Source organism: Cyprinus carpio, chromosome B19 (assembly GCF_018340385.1).
Source record: "Cyprinus carpio isolate SPL01 chromosome B19, ASM1834038v1, whole genome shotgun sequence".
NCBI lineage: Eukaryota > Metazoa > Chordata > Actinopteri > Cypriniformes > Cyprinidae > Cyprinus > Cyprinus carpio.
In genome coordinates, this window is record NC_056615.1 from 22,058,171 (window position 1) to 22,078,444 (window position 20,274).

The window sequence follows — 20,274 nt, forward strand, 5'->3', positions numbered from 1 at the left end:
TTATTTCAAAATGCATGTTGAAAATACTATTTTTTTTTTTTTTTTTAATATCTTTGCCAACTAGCCACCTCATGCTGGGTTTAAAAGATTTTGGCTACTTTTGTTTATTGTTTGCAAAGCAACATTTAAAAGGCCTAAAACTAAAAGACAAAGAAGCACACTTCAGTTAAAAGGCACACAATCATAGTTTTCTTAAAAAAGACATTCACATCCAAAAATGATGAAAATGTCTTTTTCTTGTTTATTTACTTAATATTTATATATATATTTTTTTTACAAAATAAAAAATTATGAAACAAACAAAAAAAAAAAATTGCTAACAAGTCCATGTGTAAGGATTGGAGAGGGGAGAAAAGAAGCCATCAAACAAACATACTACAGTACTTGTGTTTTTATATATATATGTACAAGACAAGTTTATCCATTTAAATCTTTTTAAAATGCACAGTACAAAAAAAAAAAAAAAGTCACTGACAAAAGAAGAAAAAAAAAAGGGAGAAAAAAATACCCATAGTACAATTCTGTCCATCAGCACTTTCCTAATAATCATATTACTAAAAGAATATATTTGGGGACAGAAGCTGGCGCACTTCAAGGGGAGGATGACTGCAGGTATGACAGAAGGACAGAGGCTGTGGAAAAACACACAGGGGGTGGCCGAAGAAAACTGTGACCTCAGAACCCCATCGCAAATGAAGAACATCAAGCTTATGGCAAAACGCAGAGGTCAAAAGTCATTACTTAACATAATCCAGTCTCCCTGCTACAGGAAGGGCGGTTAATAAGGACCAAAAAAAATATCAGTTTGCAGAAATTAAGTCTAAAGTATAAGGTGACCAGTGCACTTCTCACATCTGGAGAGTACAATAAGGCTCCAATAAAGAAATTAAAAAGGAATACACATTGAAGCCTATTCTATAAGTACAACATTCATACACTGGCCACCCTGACGATGCAATTCATTCATTCACACACAAAATAAACCCAAAAGCACACACATGCACATACACACGCAGTACAGATCCAAAGCCTGTGAACTCGCCTATATATATTTATATTTTTCATATATCCATTTATATTTGGTAGAAAATAAACTTCACAACTGCACTAGCCGATTTAGTGATATCTTCTTTTCCCAAAATAAAATTAGGTAAAAACTCATTGCAGGGGGAAAACAGAGGAGGTGCATGTACATTTGGATCATGGGTGCTGATCAAACAAGCAGAAAAAAGGAGGGAAATAAACTGCATGAAAATAAAAAACCTGCCCTCTCCCTCTAACAAACCTCTATTTTTCATTTTATCCATCAGTAAAAAGAAAAAGAAGAGGGGGGAAAAAACTAAACTCTTGTCCTTTTAGAAAACAGATCTGTTACATATGCCAGAAAGAAAAAAAAAAGGGGGGTGGGGCTTTTTTTGTATGTTGAACACAATACAAACTCCAAATACTCAATACTCCGATCATGAAGGCCTAAGTAACTATCCATATATTCGCGAGATCACGCTCCCCGTTAAGACTTCTCCCCTGTGCCCCTTCTTTGAGCGGGCCTTACAGTTCTCTCTCTCGGGACAGTGCCACCAGTGGAATGGGGTTGGTACTGCAGGGTGACTGTGCAGAGAGAGGACAGGGAGTGCCGTGGAGGACAGAGAAAGGGGGGAGATATCTGGGGAGAAGGGAAAGGATCCACTAATCCAGCCTTTGGAACACCAGACGAGGCAGGACAGGGTATTAATTGCCTCCCCAGGTGTAGCTGTTGTATCCCGACTTGTTGATCTGTGACTTCTGTTGAATGGAGGCATTCTGACTGCGCTGCCCAGAGCCACTCTGAGAGAGGAAACAATTGAAATATTAATAAAATAAAGATATTTCATATTTTAAAAATGCACATTTATATTAAGCTTTGGAAGGGAAAAAAAATTATTATTATTATTATTATTATTATTATTATTATTATAATAAATAAAGTATTCTAAATTAAACATGAAAAATTTGGAATGGAAATAATAATAATAATAATAATAATAATAATAATAATAACAACAACATTTACATTTAGTAGACGCTTTTATCCAAAGTGACTTACAAATGATAATAAAATTATTATTATAAAATATTCTAAAATTAAACATGACAATTTGTAAGGGAAACAACAACAACAACAACAACAACAACAGATTATACAAATGTGTAATAATCAAATTATTAATATTATTATTAATTATTTAATTTAGTACTCTAAATTAAACATGACAATTTGGAAGTGAAATATAATAATATCATATAATATAATTATCATAAAGTATTCTAAATGAAAAATGACAATTTGCAAGGGAAATATATTTATTATTATTATTATTATTATTATTATTATTATTATTATTATTATTATGATAAAGCTTTAAAAATGAAACATGACAATTTGGAAGGGAAATATAATAACAGCAATAATATAAACAACAACAAATTATTATTATTATTATTATAAAAATGTGTAATAACAACAACAATCATAAAATTATTATTATTGTTATTATTATTAATTATTTAGTTTATATATATATATATAGTTAGTATTCTAAATTAAACATGACAAATTATTATTATTAAAAACCATTCCAAATCAAACAAAAAGCTTTGATTTTGCAGGGGAAAATGTGTAATAATCATCATATTAATAATAATAATCAATTATTGCATTAAAAAAAAAAAGGTTAAGTTATAATGAAAGAACAAGAATTTTTTTTCTATGATTGGTCTATAAACAGGATACAAATACAAAATCAGACGTGATTGTGCAAGCTCACCTGTCCGTCCTGCTGCAGGTGGTGGTGGAGCATCTGAGAGTGGGGCTGCTGATGGGGGGTCAGGATGTGCATGTAAGGGGCTGGAGCGTAACCTGCCGCAGCCGGAGGGTTGATGGGGCCGCCACTACCAAGTGCTGAGGGCAAACTAAAGGAAGCGCTGGGGGTTCCTGTGTGGAAACCCTGCTTCTCAAAAGACTGTGGGGGTCAGATCAAGACACTTTTGGTGACCAAGTTAATCCAACAAAGAAAAACACAACATTTTGACGAGAATGCTCACCTGCGTCTTTGTGTAAACAGACCCTGAAATGTCAGGGACTCCTGTGTTGCTTGATGTCACAGAGACACCTAAAGCAGAAAAGTCAAAAAACACAAAATGGTGAATGCTGAAAGCAGCAAAACATCAGTTAGCTTGAGACAGACTGACCTTACAATGCTGACTTGTATGATTAGTAGTATGAAATTGATAAATCCAGTAAATGAGGAATGCATATTTAAAGGTGGAAGCATAGAAATGTTTTCCTCTAAGAGGAGTTTCAGGAAAATTGTGTAAAAAAAACAAAAACAAAAGCTCATTATCTGTGGCTCCACATTAATAATTTCAAGGCTAAACTTAGGCAAAAAATAAAAACCACACACAGACAACACTTGCAAATTGATTTACACGAGGCACAAAATGGTACACAAGCAACAATTACAATAAAAACTGAACCAACACAGACGAGTTAAGTGTTCTTAAGATTGAAAAGATGGCTGAAGAAACCATAAGATGACTAAAGAAAATCAGTGAAGAGTCACTAAGGATGGGGTAAATTCACTTAAGCATACAATTATGATAGTACATTTGAAAACAATGATCTCCGCAATAGACCACAAGACACCATTTAAAAGTAGATACCAAATATTGGATTTATAAAGCACATTAAAACAGTTTGCTTTAGTTACAATATTCCCAAAAATAGTTTCAAATTAACCTAACTTGGTTTAAGCAAATCATATTATTGACCAATATATGCAATTTAAAATATAGCATACACACACAAATTTGCTTAATAAAAAAAAAAACAAACAAAAAAAAAAAACACAATGTACACAGACTGCCATAAGTAGTGTAAAACACAAATTTAGCCCAGATCATCAAGCTGCCGAAATGATCACAAGATGAAAAACCTAAACACAATTTGATGCATAAAGCATTTTTACTGAGATGAAGACAAATAAAATTTAAGAGACCACCACTGCTCTTATCAGAACTGATATTTTACCCCATTAACAGTAAACACTAGCCCATTTCAGAGAAACAAAAATATCTGACCAGAACTAAATTACTGGAAGGCAAAAAAGCCATTCAAACTATTTCACTAATCTAAGCATTTTTTGGGCAGTTGGCTTCTTGCATCCATCAGGAAACACTTATGAAAGTGTTAAAGACTGTCACCATGTTGGTGTCTGAAGTCACGGGAGTAACAACCCTGATGTTCTACCCTTCCGTGTCCTCCACCCTTCCTAGTGAAACCCCGTTTCCCGATCTCCTTCCATCTGAGACCAGGCCGAATGTGACGGCTTCATTGAGCTTGACCAGTAGTGAGTTAGGAGCAAATGAGGGGAGAGAGAGAGAGCTTAAGAAAGAAAAGGGAGGAGGAAATAGGAAAATGGGGTTTTAGCGTGAGGCTGCACTCACCCACTCCGGGCCCGGTGACGGAGCTGGCGGGCTTGTTTTGCGCAGAAGCAGCGGCGGCAGCAGCGGCTGCGACAACAGCGGTGCCGTAGCCGCCCTTACAGAAATCCCCGCTCCCTGCCGAAGCCTGGCCCAAATCCTCATAGCCTGCAAACGGTCAGACACACAGCCACAGCCCCACAGCATTAGACACACACCAGGCAGGGCCAGAAGGGAGGAGGAGGAGTGAAGGGGCGGGGCATAGGGATGGAGGCAGGGACGCTGCAAGCTGGGGGAGGGGCCTCATCAGAAAAGAATACTGGTGACTTAAAGTCAGGAAATAAAGTGATGGAAATAAAGAGAATAGAAAAATAACATTAGGACTGACGAAGATGAAGCTGGAAAAGATCAACAAAAGAATGGAAAAGGTAAGAGAAAAAGATGGAATTTGTGGAAGAAAAGAATGAAGAAAAAATTTTTAATAATAAGAGACTTCATGAGATCGAATGAGAGCCTAAGTGCAAAGTCATGGAAGGGTAAAACAAACAGTGCTCAAAAGTGGTGGAAGATTAAACGCAAGCAGCGTGTGGAAAGCATGTGTGAACCCACCACCCTCAACCAAGCGACCTCCCTCCCACCTCATTCTCCTTACATCACTGGTACCACAGAAAACTCACGATACAATATTATTGCAGTTTTAAATGTATCGTGATATATTGTAATTTACTACCTTTTACCAACGTCAAATGATGTCCCCAAAAGGAAAATTTGGCAACATGTTTTAACTAAAAAGAAGCATTTCTCAGTTTATCTCACTTCAATTTTATTGCTGCAGTGCAAAATGGGATTGTCAAGCAAACAAACGGACCAACATTTTCAAGAAGACCTGTCATAAATGTCGTATGCACCTGGCAAACTCTTTGTATTACAGTCTAATCTAGTCCACCTTAATTAAATGTAAACAGGTATACACTGCTGTGCTACTTCAGGTATTTTGATCAATGCAACAAACTTGTACAAAAAAGTTGTGCAGACCCTTCAGCAATTGGGGCATTTGAAAGTAAATTACTGTCAAATTTAAAATAAATAAAAGTCTTACATCCGATTTAAACATGTAGCTTTACTGATAACTTTCCGTGATGCTGTCATCTTTATTTTACTAACTTACTGCATGCAAAAGGTGAGCCAGCTGACCTCACCAGAAGAAAAAAAAAAAACAACAACCTCAACACCAACATCTAGTGTTCTCATGGAAAATATTGCAATACTATGCTGTATCGTTTTTCCCCGCCCCCCCACCCCTAACAGAAACCCACCCATAGGCGGTACTTTGAAGTGCTTGATTAAGCCTATCTGTGCACAAACTTTGGACAGTTCACATCACAGTTGAGATTCACTAAATACAGTAGATGATCGGCCAACATATGTTCTTAAAATGTTCAAAGTTGGCCATATTCTTGAAGCTTCAGATTGCTTTCAGTCCAGAACACTCCAATTCAATAGTACAACCCACAATTGTTAAAGCTACCCCACAAATAGGACACAGAACAAAATTCCATGCAGTACAGATGTGATTGTCAAAGTCATCTGGTTTTGCAAAACCAAACTTTCAAGATGCAGTACTATGGATTTTACCAGGAGTACTCAAGTTCAGAGGCCAAGTGGGCCACATTTAAACTACATAAAAATGCGAAGGGCCATTTACTTAATAAATACAATATATTTATATATATATTAAGAGTAAAAATCTGGGGACAAAAAATTGGATTAAGAGTTTGTTTTGATATATTGATGTATTCATTCTCAGAGTACTGAAACTCAAAATGCTAAAACAATTTTTGTTTGTGACAAAAACCATACATCAGCTTACAAAATTAAAATTATTTCAATCACTCGACTGATGTTGAGGAGTAAAATCATGTTATTAAATGTCCTCTTTTGTTGGACAACGCTTCTCTTTTAATTTGTTTGGGGCGTGTTGCTTTTTAACTGCGCTTGCAGAGATCGAGCAGAGTTTACTACTGTGATTGTATACATAAAAAAAAGAAAAGAAAAAAGAAAATCTAATTTTTTGAGTGCAAATTGTAATATAAACACATTAATCTTCAGCATGATGCGGGCCACAAAATTAATGCAGATGGGCCGCCTGTTGAGTACCCCGGTATTATACCTTTAACCATAAGATGCATTGTCTCATGCTTCAACTTCACAGACAAGAAACAGAACAGACTTGGCCAATGCAGGGTTTAGAGGTGACTGAGCTAATTTAGTTTTACATGGTTTGAAAACTCAGCCCTGTGAAACAAGATGGCTACGAGACCTACTATGCATCTGACCGATTTTACTACATTTTAAATGCTGCATGAACATAAGAAAATGCATTACCAGTGCTGTATCCATGTGATCCATAACCACTAGCTTGCTGGAAGGGTGTTGCAGACGCATTGACACCGACATTCACACCGTGCTGTTTAGAGGAGGTAGGAGCCACCTGGAGGAACATTCAGAAACACTCCTTTAAAATCACGGCAAGGTTGCCATATCGGTAAAACAAGACCAGCCAATCGCTAATCGTTTTTTCCATGGGTTTCCCATCCGTTTGTGGTCAAAAATTTAGTTAAAAATTTAATGCCAAATTTAGACTTCAAAGGTGGCCCAAAAGAGCTTCTAAAGTGGGAGTGTTTATGCAGACTGTTTATCGCTTCTCAGAGGTGACATATTTATCCACAATGTAATTACAACTGTATACTTTGAATGCTTACCGGAAACATGGCAGGGCCGTACTGGAAGGTGTTGGGCAGACCAGGCACACCAGTATAATAGGGCAGGCTAGTGTAGCTGTATCCCGGTGGAAGGGCTGGGTTAAGGAAGGGCTGCTGGGTGGTGTGGTGTGTTTGTGTCTGGGTCTGTTGAGGCTGGGCCAGTGTTGTGGCTGGGGCAGGAGATGATGCGTCGCCACGGCCAAACTTCGACAGGTCGCCAGCTAAAAGTAAGATTTTATAAACAGCATTTCAGAAAATGTAGCATTTGGCTCAAAACTCTTAGGTTCCCCTCACCAGATACTAAATGCAATGCACAAACCAAACTTGAGTGCATCTTACCAGAATAAGGGTTGCCTGTCAAACTGCCTTCCCTGCCAGTCAGTGCTGTGGTTGGAGTAGCAAATGGGATGCTGTAATAGTCCTGCAGGAGGAGAAAATAGTGTTTCAACTTCATATGCTACAAACAAATCCAGCGCTGCTGTTTTCATATAAAATACTTCAGCTAATCAAACAGGAACAACCCCTTACCAGTGGTATCCTGGTCTGCAGCATCTGTAAGTCATCGTAGCCATACATTTGAGGCTGCAGGATATAAGACGTTTGTGAGCTAAAACAATACATGACAAATAAAGCATGCTTGAAGAGTACAGAAGTGACAAAAGCAAAACACTCACTGGGTATGGGTGAAGCAGGCCGGGAGCCATAATGTAAGGGTTGGGTAGCAAGGGCGGCACTCCAGGAGGCAGGTTTGGAGGTGCTTTCCCTGTTTAGATGAAGCAGCGTTCAATCAAATTATACTGAAATGGTTTTATTCTGTTACATCAAGCATTTCCCAAGTTTTGATTTGCACATCTCTGAGATAATGAAAGGAATGTTGACTGATGCAGAATCATTATGCATCATTTTCAACATGTACAGTTTATTCCAAACAACACTTTTTATCCCTAGTTAAACATATAGTGGGGTCATTCCGCAAAATCGTCTGAAACATCTGTGTGTTACTACAGATTAATATCACCAAATTCCAGTAGGGAACCTGTGGGGTTTTCTTCCATACGTGGAAATAAATTAGCATTTATGCCCATTATATATGTTGCGTACATGTCTTTGATAACTGAAAACAGGTGGAAATGGCAGCTGGGTGCAGAAGAGCTGCAAGGGGTTTAATGAACTTGTTGTCCAGCACCCTGACCACAGGTTCATCCAATGCTTGAAGGAAGCATTTCTCAAAGTTACAAAAATAAATTAAATGCAAGTGTACTAGATGATTCTAACCCTTCAGATGGCACCCTATGAATCATTATCGCAGAAAGAGTAATTGGGTGTCACGTTACTTTTACCTGAGGCAGCCGTGCTGCGAGACGATGAGGCAGATGAAGGTGCTGCAGTGGCCAAGGCAGCAGCAGATGATGATGATGATGCAGCAGCCGAAGGGGGTGCCATTGAAACCACACCAGCACCACTGTTCAATCCCATGGTCAGACTGCTGACTGGACCCAGTGCAGACTGCACTGAGACCGAACTGACAGATGAAGAGGGGGCAACAGGGCCACTGTGGGAAACAGGGGCCGCGGAAGTAGCTGAAGAGGGTGAGGGAACTGAAGAAGGAGCCACAGCAGAGACCGATGAGAAAGACGAGGAGTGCAAGCTGGAATCGCCATCCACGCTTGGGTGCTGGGAGGAGACCACAGTGAGCAAACAAGATGAAAAAATAAAAACTAATTAAATACAAAATAAAACAATTTTGTAAACAGACAATTTTTGGAAGAATAAATCAGATCAGATCAAGTAATTATTATGCCATGCAAAACAAGACTATGTATCATGTAAACAGACCATACTGATTTCACATTGACTTTACGCTGTACATTTAGTTGCAAACTCACCAGCAGACTTGTGCTCGAACTGCGAACTGAAGAAGGTACCAAACTGTTTTGCTGTGCAGGGAGGGAGCTGATGGGAAGCATGCAGTACTATTAGCATCTCTCTTATCCAGACAGATTAATCTGAAGTTACGCAAAAACAAAATGCCGTACTTATTGTGCTGAGGAGTGGCCAGTGAGCTGGGTGAGCTGTCTTCGTGTCCGAGAGCACTGAGAGGCGTCTGATTGGATGTAGTCAGCAGGGAAGGAGGACCTGATGAAGGGTCAGCCAATGAGGATATGTTGGAAACCGATGGTGGGACGACTGATTCGGATGCCGGTTTCAAGGGCACTGCAGAGCCTGCTGCAGCTAGGAAAGATAATGTGATATTTAACATATTGCACGAGGCTTGTTTTCCAAGAGAGATAACTGTAATAGTGTCCACACCAACGGACATACATTCGGTTTATAATAAGCACGTGCAGCGGCAATGTCAATGCCTGCTATAAATGCTCAAGCACTTTAAAGTTGGGTTGATTCAGATTATTAAAACTTGAAAGTTTTACCTTCCAGAGATTGTGACGTCTGCATCGAACTGAACCCATTCTGTAATCAGAAAGAAAAGGTTTGCTTGGATGAAGCATCATTTTTTCTTAAAAGACTCATGGTGGTTCACTGATAGACAACCCCAGACTGACTGTTTAGACTGACTCTCACCTTTGACTGAATGTCTTTCTGTGGTGAGGAGGACACAGAAGGAGGATAGCGCCTTGTTTGGCTGGCTCTTGGCTCATAAAGCTCCATCTGACTGGGGTTGGACAGGGCTGTTGCTTGCTCACTGTGGACAAATCAGAAAAACATCAATTGATATTTTATGACTGTTACAATCAGGGCAGAATGATTAATCCAAATAAAACTGAAATCACGATATGGCTTAAGTCCAAAGGCTGCAATGTAAGCCCAATTAAATAAACGCGCTGCATGTTTCATATGCTTTTAGACAGGAGCAGCTCATGATGTTTCCAGTGTTTTCAGCATCTCAGAGCAGCTTGGATCTCTGTACACTTATGGAAAGCAACATGTGGCAACCATCTTCCCAAATTTGTAACAAGAAGTGCTTATAAAACATGAACTGTGTTGTAAGTCTTTAAGGAGCTCCCAGCAGTTTTCCACCAAAAAAGCATGATGGTTTAACATTAAAAATGAAGAAATGCAGACACATTTTTTAATATTGTTTAACAAAAAAAAAATAATAATAATAACTGTAATAACTGTACCAATTTTAACCTGTGCTTGAAACTATGAATGCGTTAGATAAAAGCTGCAGTCTGACAATCTCCCTCAGATGTGAGATACCCACTTGCTAGCACTTGTTGTAAAGGCTTGTTCTGGCCTTGGTTGCTGGATGTTGTTGTGGCAACAGCTGCCGAGGCATCGTACTCAGGAAGCACCGGTTCAGAGCCAAACTGTAATGCTCCAAACTGCAGGTTGAGCCCAGATATATCCGCAGAGCCTGGCATCTCCACTGCTAGGGCTGGAATCTGCAAATCACACCATTTGAGTAAACAGACTGATCAACTCTATAAAGCAAAGCTGATCAATCCCAACAAAGCAACGTAGACCACAATGAACTACGGGAATCGAGACCTTGGTTGTGATGGAAGCCCTCTTCTTCTGCTGTTTGAGTTTGTGCTGCTGCAGGGGTAGTGGGCTGGATGCCTGTGGGTCGGCTGGGCTGGAAGAGTTCTGCTGACCTGGGTTGGGTCCCGAGGGTTTGGAGAGAGGGGTGGTGACAGCCTGGGGCAATGATGACGATGAGGTGGACTGAGGAGGTAGGGTTGAGGTGGTAGAAGCTGGTGTGGCTTTGTCCTGCAAGAAGGCATCCATCATGGAGGAAGAAGGGGAGATGGGCTGGTAGGGCTGCCGTTTGGTGAAGGGACTGTGCACCGGCTCTATTTGAGGTTTAATATCTGTAGACAAAGAGAAAGAATAAGACTTAATAGAGAGGGTCGAACAATCATAGAAGTGATTTGAACCCTGTCAGCCCTCTTACCGTACTGCCCCAGTGTAGTGGGGCTGGTATCCCAGGTAGAAGGACCAGCATTAGGTGGGCCACTTTGTGAGTGCTGGGCTGCTAGCTGGGCCAAAGCCCGGGCCGTCTTAATCTGCGCCAGAAACTGAGAACCAGTTGTGGAGCCTCCAGTGGTTCCTTTTGGATCGCCAACATCACCAAAACCCTTACTGAGCATGCTCACCTGTAGAAAGGACATTTAGAGACAAAACGCCAATGTTTTGGTCTCCTTCAAATAGTCTAGGTAGGATAATGTTTAATTTAGAACTTAATACCAGTTCTGAATTCTGACTGGCCATATCTCAATGCTGATTGGACAGTAAATGGAAATAACTCAAGGGTTGGAGCAAAAAATACAAAAACACCAAAAGGTGACAAACATTATAAAAATCTAACTTCGATTCAATTTAAAATCTATTACGTTAAACTTAAATTGGATAAAATATGCCCCCCACAACAAAAATACTACTAATAGTAAGAATAATAAAAACTGACCCTTAAAAACAGCTATGACATGACCTGTGTGACTGATTTCATTATCACATCTTGCTCACCATGCTGTGCTGGCTGTAAGGAGCACTGGAGGAGGACTGGGACAGTGATGCTGTTTGCTTTGAGTTGCTGAACACCAGAGACTGAGACAGAGATGGTGGCTGTGGGCCTTCAAGCGAAGCAGGCTCTGCCTCTGAGGAAGAGGAGGGAGGCGTCTTCCCCAGCAACACCGCCAGATCAATCCTGAACATCAAACATGCTTACATCAATTAGGTTTCTCGTATGCCATGACTGCAGGATGTGAAATCTAGAGACACCACAATATTGTGGTTTTGAGTGTTGAAATTGCATTCCTTCCAGATAAAACAATAATCTGCATTAAAAATTTAGACTTCTGATAGTTTTGTCCATTCAAATATTTCAGGTTGGTAAGATTTTTTTAATAAATTAACACTTATTCAGCAGGGATGCGTAAAATTTTTCAAAAGGTGACAGTAAAGCCATTTGTTACAAAAGATTGTTACACCATTTAAAAAAAAAAAAAATGTTGTTCTTTTGATATTCCTATCCAATGAATAGGGTTGGGAATCGTTAGAAATTTTCCGGCTAAGACACTTGATCATTTCCCTAAATTAATGAAATATAAACTGTTATACTTATAACCATGTGTACACACACTCCACAAAGCCCCTATTTTACAAATAACAATGCAGTCAGGAGATGTTGTGGTGCAATGAGAAATTTCCACATTTTTAAACATTTAAAATGCATGAAAATAAATATTTTCTATCACTTGGTTTATCACTCTTGAAATGACCTGTACACTAAATAATCTAACCCTCATACTTGCATTACAATAGCAGTTTGTTTATTTAGTGGTCCAAGCTGAAGTCAGTATGTATATTAATGACAATATGGGACAAATATAATATAATTTACTAGCAGCAGGTGCTGCGCGCTGCCGGTACATGTACAGTCAGACAAAATGACGTGCACAGTTATCAAAGGCGCGAGTGCGCATTATTAGAAACAGTGTGCTCAGCAATTAAAGGAGGCAGGGCGGCGTTTCTGTTATTTGGTTTGTGACATCCTTTACGGGAAACGTTGAATCGTCAGAACACCAGTGCAAGGCTGCTCACAGAACCATTTTCGGAACCGAAACTTAGAAATTGCTCACGGTTCCGGTTCTGAATAAGAACTGGTTCTGGGTTCCCAACTCTACCAATCAATGAGTGAATAAATGTCAGAGTTTTCACAAAAATTTTAAGCCGCACAACTGTTCAACAAAAATGTTTCTTGAGCAATCAGCATATTAGAATGACTTCTGAAAGATCATGTGACATTGAAGACTGGGGGTAAATGGCTTCTGAACAAATCACATTTCAAATTATATTTAAATATTTGTTTTTAATTTATTTTTTTAAATGCAGCCTTTATTGACATAAAAAAACAACAACAACAACAACAACCCCAGACTTCTGAATGGTATGCCTAGACAATTTTTTTTTTTTTATGACTAGTGATTTTCACTGATTGAAATCACCACTGCCTTACCTCTGTCCCGCAGTAATGGTGACATTCTCCTGTGGAATGGGCATGGATGCCACACTGGAGGCAGTGAATATCTTGGTCTCTGACAACTAAAAGAACAAGAGTTAGTTTTGCTTAGTCTTAAATTGAAAAGCAGGTTTTTGGTCTCTGATCAAATACTCACATCCTCATTCCAGTCCTCCATGCCCCACTCTTCTGTGGCAGTTCTCCAAGCACCTGTTACACAGACATTTAGATCACTTACAATGACAACAGGTAAACAAATCCTTAGCAAAGCAGCCAGTGCAAGACTCACCAGGGGCCGAGTCAAACTTTCGAGGATAGTTTGTTCCCTCTCCACCTGTAAACTCAAGTCCTGTGGAAACAGATTTATGTCAGAACATCAACTCTAACATACGCGTGTACTTCAGCCTGAAGAAATGCCAACACTGTCAGAATCTGAGGAGGGGTTTACAAGAGACACTTATGGCATCACTCACTGTTTCCATCCTCGGGTTCCAGGTTGCCTGTGTTACTCCAAGAGCTGCCGCTTGTGTAGCTCTCCTCTGTTTGGGCTGGCTCAGTGTAGTCCGCTGGGTTAAACGTACTAAAAAACAAATTAAAATTTTGTTTTTTGAGGGAACATTGAGTGAATGAGGGAGGCAAGAAATAACATCAGAGACCATCAGTAAAATGTGCAAAAATCACTCCAACAGATCCACTACGACCTAAAAAAAACACTCTTATGTCATAACGTTCTAAATTCAATTAAAAAAAAGTGACGTGACATTCAGCCAAGTATGGTGACCCATACTCAGAATTAGTGCTCTGCATTTAACCCATCCGAAGTGCACACACACAGAGCAGTGAACACACACACACACTGTGAACACACACCCGGAGCAGTGGGCAGCCATTTTATGCTGCGGCGCCCGGGGAGCAGTTGGGGGTTCGATGCCTTGCTCAAGGGCACCTAAGTCGTGGTATTGAAGGTGGAGAGAGAACTGTACATGCACTCCCCCCACCCACAATTCCTGCCGGCCCGAGACTCGAACTCACAACCCTTCGATTTGGGAGTCCGACTCTCTAACCATTAGGCCACGACTCCCCCATAAACACCAAGACACATAATCTGCTTTCCACTCACTCTCAAACCCGGAATCCAAACCACTGGAAACTAAACACATATGAAGCTCAAACTCTGATGCATTCTTCAATAACTAACCACTATAAACCCTTTGATCCTACACAAACAAAACCAACACGCTCATAAATGTATTTAACTCACCTCTCATCTCCTGACAAATCATATCTGGGGCCCTTATCAATCTGGCTTTAGGGAGAAACAACAGGGAGAATTACAAGCAACTCAACACAGGCAGAAACACGGGGGTGCATGGTGCGAACAAAGATGTGCTTGAGTGTGTGCACAAGACAGAGAGAGAGAGCGAGAGAGATGGCAACCATCGTGCTCACGTCCATAGCTGGTCAAATTACCACACCTGCTCTACAGGTGTAAAAGCATAAGACAATACTTTAGAATGAAACAGCTACGCTAGTAATGTGACTTGCCAGCTCAGACGAGGCTAAACTGGTACTCTGCAGGTTCAGAGGCCAAGAATTGAAAACCAAACATGCGAAATCCAAAAGCACACTTCAAACCAAACAAGCGAAAGGGGCCAGTTAAAAAGACTGCAAGTCAAAGAAAAGTGACCAGGCGGTCTTGTCAGAAAAAGAAAACCAGTCCAGGGGCGTGACGAGACTAGATTCTAGCCTTCTGAATATTGCAAAAAAAACTATACTAGATGTTTACAATGACAATGAAACTCCTCATATTGCTAAATAACAGTATGACAGACACAAACATTTTTATACTTGCCATAGTGGCACTTCAAAATATTAAAATGCATCTTGGTTACTGTCAGGGGTGGGCAACAAATCTATGCCTTTATGTATATTTAAATATTTTTTATTCAGTTATCAAATAACCTTACAATAATCACATGATCCAGGATTAATTTTATTATGCACACACACACTGTACCTTTATTTTTTACTATTAAGTATATACACTTTAGGCAACTATTTTAGTCAGGAGTTTTTTTGTTTGTTTGTTTTTTTCAAAGCTATTCCCAAAACACACACAAAAATAAAAAACTAGTAGCCAAATCTATTTATTATATACATTTCAATGAACTATCAATAAAACAGTAAAAATAAAATTTTTTGCTTTTGTTTTTGAAATGTTTCATGCTCATTTATAAATTCTATTTATTTAATCAAAAATACAGTAAAAATACTAACATTGTGAAATATTGCTGCAATTTAAATTAACTTTTCCATTTCTTATCATTGTTGTGCCACTTCATATTTTTATGGAAACCGTGATTTTTTTTCTAGTTTTCTGATTCTTTCAATATTTCAGGATCATTTTAGTGCATCCTTGCTGAATCTCGTTCTTTCCATAAATAAACAAATGCCTAAATCCAAACTTTTTAATGACAGTGCACTATTTAACACCTGAATATAAACTTCACATTACATGTTGACAATAGCAGTGAAGGTGCAGGTATAACAATCTTGTTCAATTTTCTTTCTAAACATCAAGCGAGTGCAACAGACATTCCCTACACTCTGAAGTGGCATTTTGATAACAGCAATACAAATGACTCAAATTTTTAAGAGTTTGACCTTTCTACCTGTTTTTCTACCGCCCACCCCTAGTGGCCATCAATTTAGCGCACTGTGTCATCAAGCCTATAAAGGCAAAGCACCAAAAAGCAGCAAATAACCCCACAGTAGCTCTTACTTACCTGGTTAAACCTCTGCATAGAAAACATGTTAAAATCTTTAAGGTTTACAGGCTGTAATTGCACACAGAGCCTCAAGATAAGCACAGCAGCAGGACTTAAACCCAGCAGGTTGGACTCAACAGAACAGCTTTCTCTGCTAAAAACCGCTAAACACCATACCTTACATGTTTTTGAAGCACAAGATTATTCATTTTAGCTGGATACCATTAGCATTTCCCAGAATCTGAAATTCTGGGAGATCTCTAGAGAACATGCAAAAAGAGAATGTACCTGAATGGAAGCACAAAAACTTACCCCATGCCCTGAGCTGAAAACCTCCCTCCTCGCCTTCCACGCTCCACCTGCAGGACAGAAAGATGAAATCAAACCAAAACCACAACCAATTTTTCATTTTAGTTAATCATTATCAACAGTAGTACTCGCCTCTTCCTCTGCCTCTTCCCCGACGGCCTCCTCGCTCCATTCCTCTGCCTGCAACTCCACCTGCCTTGGCCCCATCCAACACCATTCTCCTGCCCAACGGACTGAAGAGAAGATACAAAGAATGGCAGGATTTTTTTTTGTTTATTGTAAAAACAATACACAAGATAGAAGGGAGGGAATAAATGTACAAACTATCCTTTTAAGACTCCATTAGCACTCCTAATAAAACTCACACCTAAAAAGGGAAGCCTAAGAGGCCCAAGTTTGGGTCTCAGCATATACAAGGACACTTCCCTCGGATGCTTGATTTATTTATTTTATTTTTTTCTACTCTGAAATAGATGCATTAAGTAGCATGCAAGCTTTATATTGAGGAAGGGTTAAAAGCAGCTATTGAAAAAGCTAAAAGCTATCAGAAAACTAAAGAGCAACAAATAGCTTGACAAACATTTTATGATTAGTTCTTTCTGTGTTTACGAATAGTATCTATTGTGTTTTATTACCCCACTTTGACTGGGCAGCCCAAGCTTCTGATTTAAACATATATGTGAATGCATTCTACATAAATCCTTTCTAATCAAATGATAGCTGAAGACTATTGGCTATCAAAGTCAGATTGCAGAATAAACCCCAAGACTTGAGTCATAGTATATGAGCCTTATGTTGCTCTCTACCTCAGACGGAGGCTGAGAGAGAGTATCCGGTAGCAGCTCAAACTTTACTGTGGCACACACTGTCCCTTCAGCACTACAGAGAGAGCAGCCGGGTAAATTGTGGTGTGCTGCAGTCTGTCCTGAGGTATAGAAAAGACTGACTGCAGACTAAGAAAGTACAGTTCTCTTAAATGGCCCAAGTAAATGTCACATTTTTTTTTTTTTTTAACTAAATGCCTCATCTAATAGGAAAACAGTGGCATGATGTCTTTCAGACTAAAATAAGGAGCATCAACAAAAGCATATCTCCACTCACGTCTCGCCGCACGCTGCTCCACGGCCCCTCCGCGGGGCCCCTCCTCTGCGACGTGCCACATCTCTTTCTCCTCCTTTCTCCCGGTTCTCCTTCCCTTCATCTCCTCCATCTGTCTGTGCGCTTTCCTTCTGACCTGAAACTCCTTTCTTCTTTTTTCCAACCATCTCCCATGAGTTCCTGCAAAGCAAAGGGGCAAATTTAACATGGAAAGAGGGATGAAACTATGGGATTTTGAGAAATCTAAGACTTTGAATCAGATCTAAATACTAATAACAAATACACATATTGATTAATTCTTTAAAACAGTATTGTTATAGTTAAACTATTCAAATCATTTTCATATACAATTATTTTCAGTAATTGAAAGAAAGAACTCACAGTGTCAGGGCTGCCCTCCAACAGGATGTTGATGGCTCTGTTGACGTCTCCGTTGCAGTCGTGAAGCGCTATCATGGACTCATCCTGATCCTTTCCTGTGATGTCAACCAGCTAGAAAAGAGAAAAGGAGCAACAAGAAGAAGCATTTAAAGTCATGTGGTTGTACGACTTTAGTTAGGCCATATATTTGGAAGGCAACATGACAAACAGGAAGTGGCCTGATGGAAACTATGAGTGAACTATGAGATGTCTGAGCTTTATGTTGCTCTCTAACTCAGAGTGAGACTGAGAGAGAGCATCCGGTAGTAGCTCAAACTTTACTCTAGGCACAGATGGTCCCCGTCAGAGCTATAACGAGAGCAGTGAGGGAACTTGTGTGCGCACTAAGTGACCCAGAATGAAACTGCTGGTATAGACACGTCGGAATAATGCAAGGAAAACTGATAAGAAGCTACAGTCCAATTTTCTTTATTGAAGTGACCATTTGATGGAGGTAACGCAGACCCTGCCATTAATTTCCTTTGAGCCAACTTCTGACATCCCTACTCACCTGTTTGACCTTCTCTTCAAAGTCTGCATCATTATGGTCCGAGATCATCTGTGCGAGTCGGATCTGCTCAGCGGTGGCCTGAACAAACAAAAGGAGTATATGGTTAAGTCTGAGCCCATAACACTTGTGAAACATACAGCAATGAATGTCAGAATCATTTATGAGTAGGATTTTAACTGAGTCTTGAGGCTGCACCAGCGCAAGCCTTCTTTTGGCGGTAAAAAACTGTCAGGATTTACTAAATACACACAGTAAAACATTAGCAATTATAAACCTTAGCAAATGAAAAGGCACGGACAGTCATTTTTGCAGCTAACCTTACTGCATGCATTTGTAAGCATTTCCATTTCAGATGCAAAATGTATGAAAGGATAGTATATAAATTAATCACACAAGGTGATTTTATTAAGGTTTAGAGGTAGTCAGTTTTACTAGTCATATGGAAATGCGCTGGCGTGTGTGTTCTTTAACTTGCGCAACAGTAAATCACCTGCAAAAATATCCACTTCCCACCGGCGATTTTCTGAAATTGCTCTCTCAAGCTAAATGCATTTAGTAAATCTGGCCCTTAAAGTCTTTAAGTTAAAGCTAAAAAACATACACAACTAATTTCCTCCCAACGAATTTCAAATAGCCATATCATCAAAATAAGCATGTTTTTTTGAACTTGTTCACAGAAATAATTTTAAACTTTACAAATCAGCTGGCTTCTTGTATATATTCCAACATGATCAATTATACTACAACTGCTTGTTGCAAAGACATTTAATAAGTCTGAATTCAGACTTTTAGGCCAGTTTTCACAGACAGGGTTTTAGATTAAAGCCTTTGTTAAATTAATCACACTCACAGTAGTTTTGTTTTTGTGTTTGTTTGTTTTTTAAATCTACCATAGATAAAACATTGCTGGTGTGCACCTGATACAAATAATTGGCAATAACATATTTTAAGATATGTCAGTGCAAGTTGCTTTCAGTTAAGACAGTCTTATACCAGGCTTAAGCCTTGTCTGTGAATCTGCACATTAAAGATGTTTTTAAATAAAATTCTGTGTCTGTCCCTCCACCCGAGCAGGCCAGAATACAACCAAGGAAAAATAGGTCAGGCTTAGCATTTGCTTGGGCATAAATTTATGATTTATTTCTAAAGCCCTTTAATTTGATTTAGAAGAACGGTGATAGACCTGGCAGTGACTCAGAGAAAAAGTCTCAGCCTGATGGAAGCCACTGATACCAGTTTTCCAAATGGACTGAAACGTGTGCTGTGTCTCATAGCCAGCAAAACTGCAAACAACTCGAGAACATGCAATGACCATCACTTGGCAATTAAAATCATGTATTGTTTTAAACATCCAATGCTATTTAATTCAGATCAACTGAGTTTTTTGACGCAACACCCGTCAACAGTTATAACTGTCATAATTCAGTCATGTAATAATCCATAAATGTGTTTGGGTAGACAGAAAAAGGCAATCAATTACCTAATTTTTTTAAACACATTCCACTTATGCTGGTTGCAGTTTCTGATTACCATGTTTTAGGTGGCAATGTGTAGGCAAGTTTTTGTGGTGGGTTAAAGGGGGCTTTGGAGGTGTGGCAAACATAGCCAATCACTATAATGAATCAATACATAACGCTTGTGAACTTACCTGAGGCCTCTGCTGCGTGTGCCTGTGACTGATCTCTGTGTCTGACCCCTGTGTCTGCCTTCCAGTTTGCCCCGGGTCCCGGACTTCCTCCCACGTGAAAGTCATCATTTACAGTAGATACCAAAATAACAGTATTTACAAAGCATAACACCTTTAAAAGAGCAGCAGATTAAAAGAAAAAATGTTAATGGGACAACCTTCATCAGAAAAAATTCAAATAACAATCCGTAAATACATCACATGGTTGTGGACAACCCACCATTAACATTAAATATGCATGCAAATAACAATCGCCACCACCATTTGGATGAGCCAAA

At 39.3% G+C, this 20,274-nt stretch overlaps 1 protein-coding gene across 1 annotated transcript; it reads right to left on the reverse strand.

Annotated features, from left to right (window-relative positions):
- Positions 1-47: 47 nt before the first annotated feature.
- On the reverse strand, positions 48-18,459 carry LOC122134596 (ubiquitin-associated protein 2-like). The gene is given in 29 exon segments (XM_042745182.1): positions 48-1,824; positions 2,805-2,999; positions 3,082-3,149; positions 4,483-4,626; positions 6,844-6,949; positions 7,221-7,441; positions 7,560-7,641; positions 7,749-7,802; positions 7,895-7,983; positions 8,561-8,894; positions 9,107-9,173; positions 9,257-9,452; positions 9,650-9,689; positions 9,801-9,921; positions 10,444-10,466; positions 10,469-10,624; positions 10,731-11,053; positions 11,137-11,338; positions 11,709-11,889; positions 13,201-13,286; positions 13,361-13,413; positions 13,493-13,552; positions 13,677-13,783; positions 14,465-14,509; positions 16,284-16,316; positions 16,409-16,513; positions 17,382-17,556; positions 17,759-17,870; positions 18,310-18,459. Coding segments are annotated over 29 exon segments (3,609 nt in total). The 5' UTR covers positions 18,445-18,459; the 3' UTR covers positions 48-1,728.
- Positions 18,460-20,274: the final 1,815 nt, after the last annotated feature.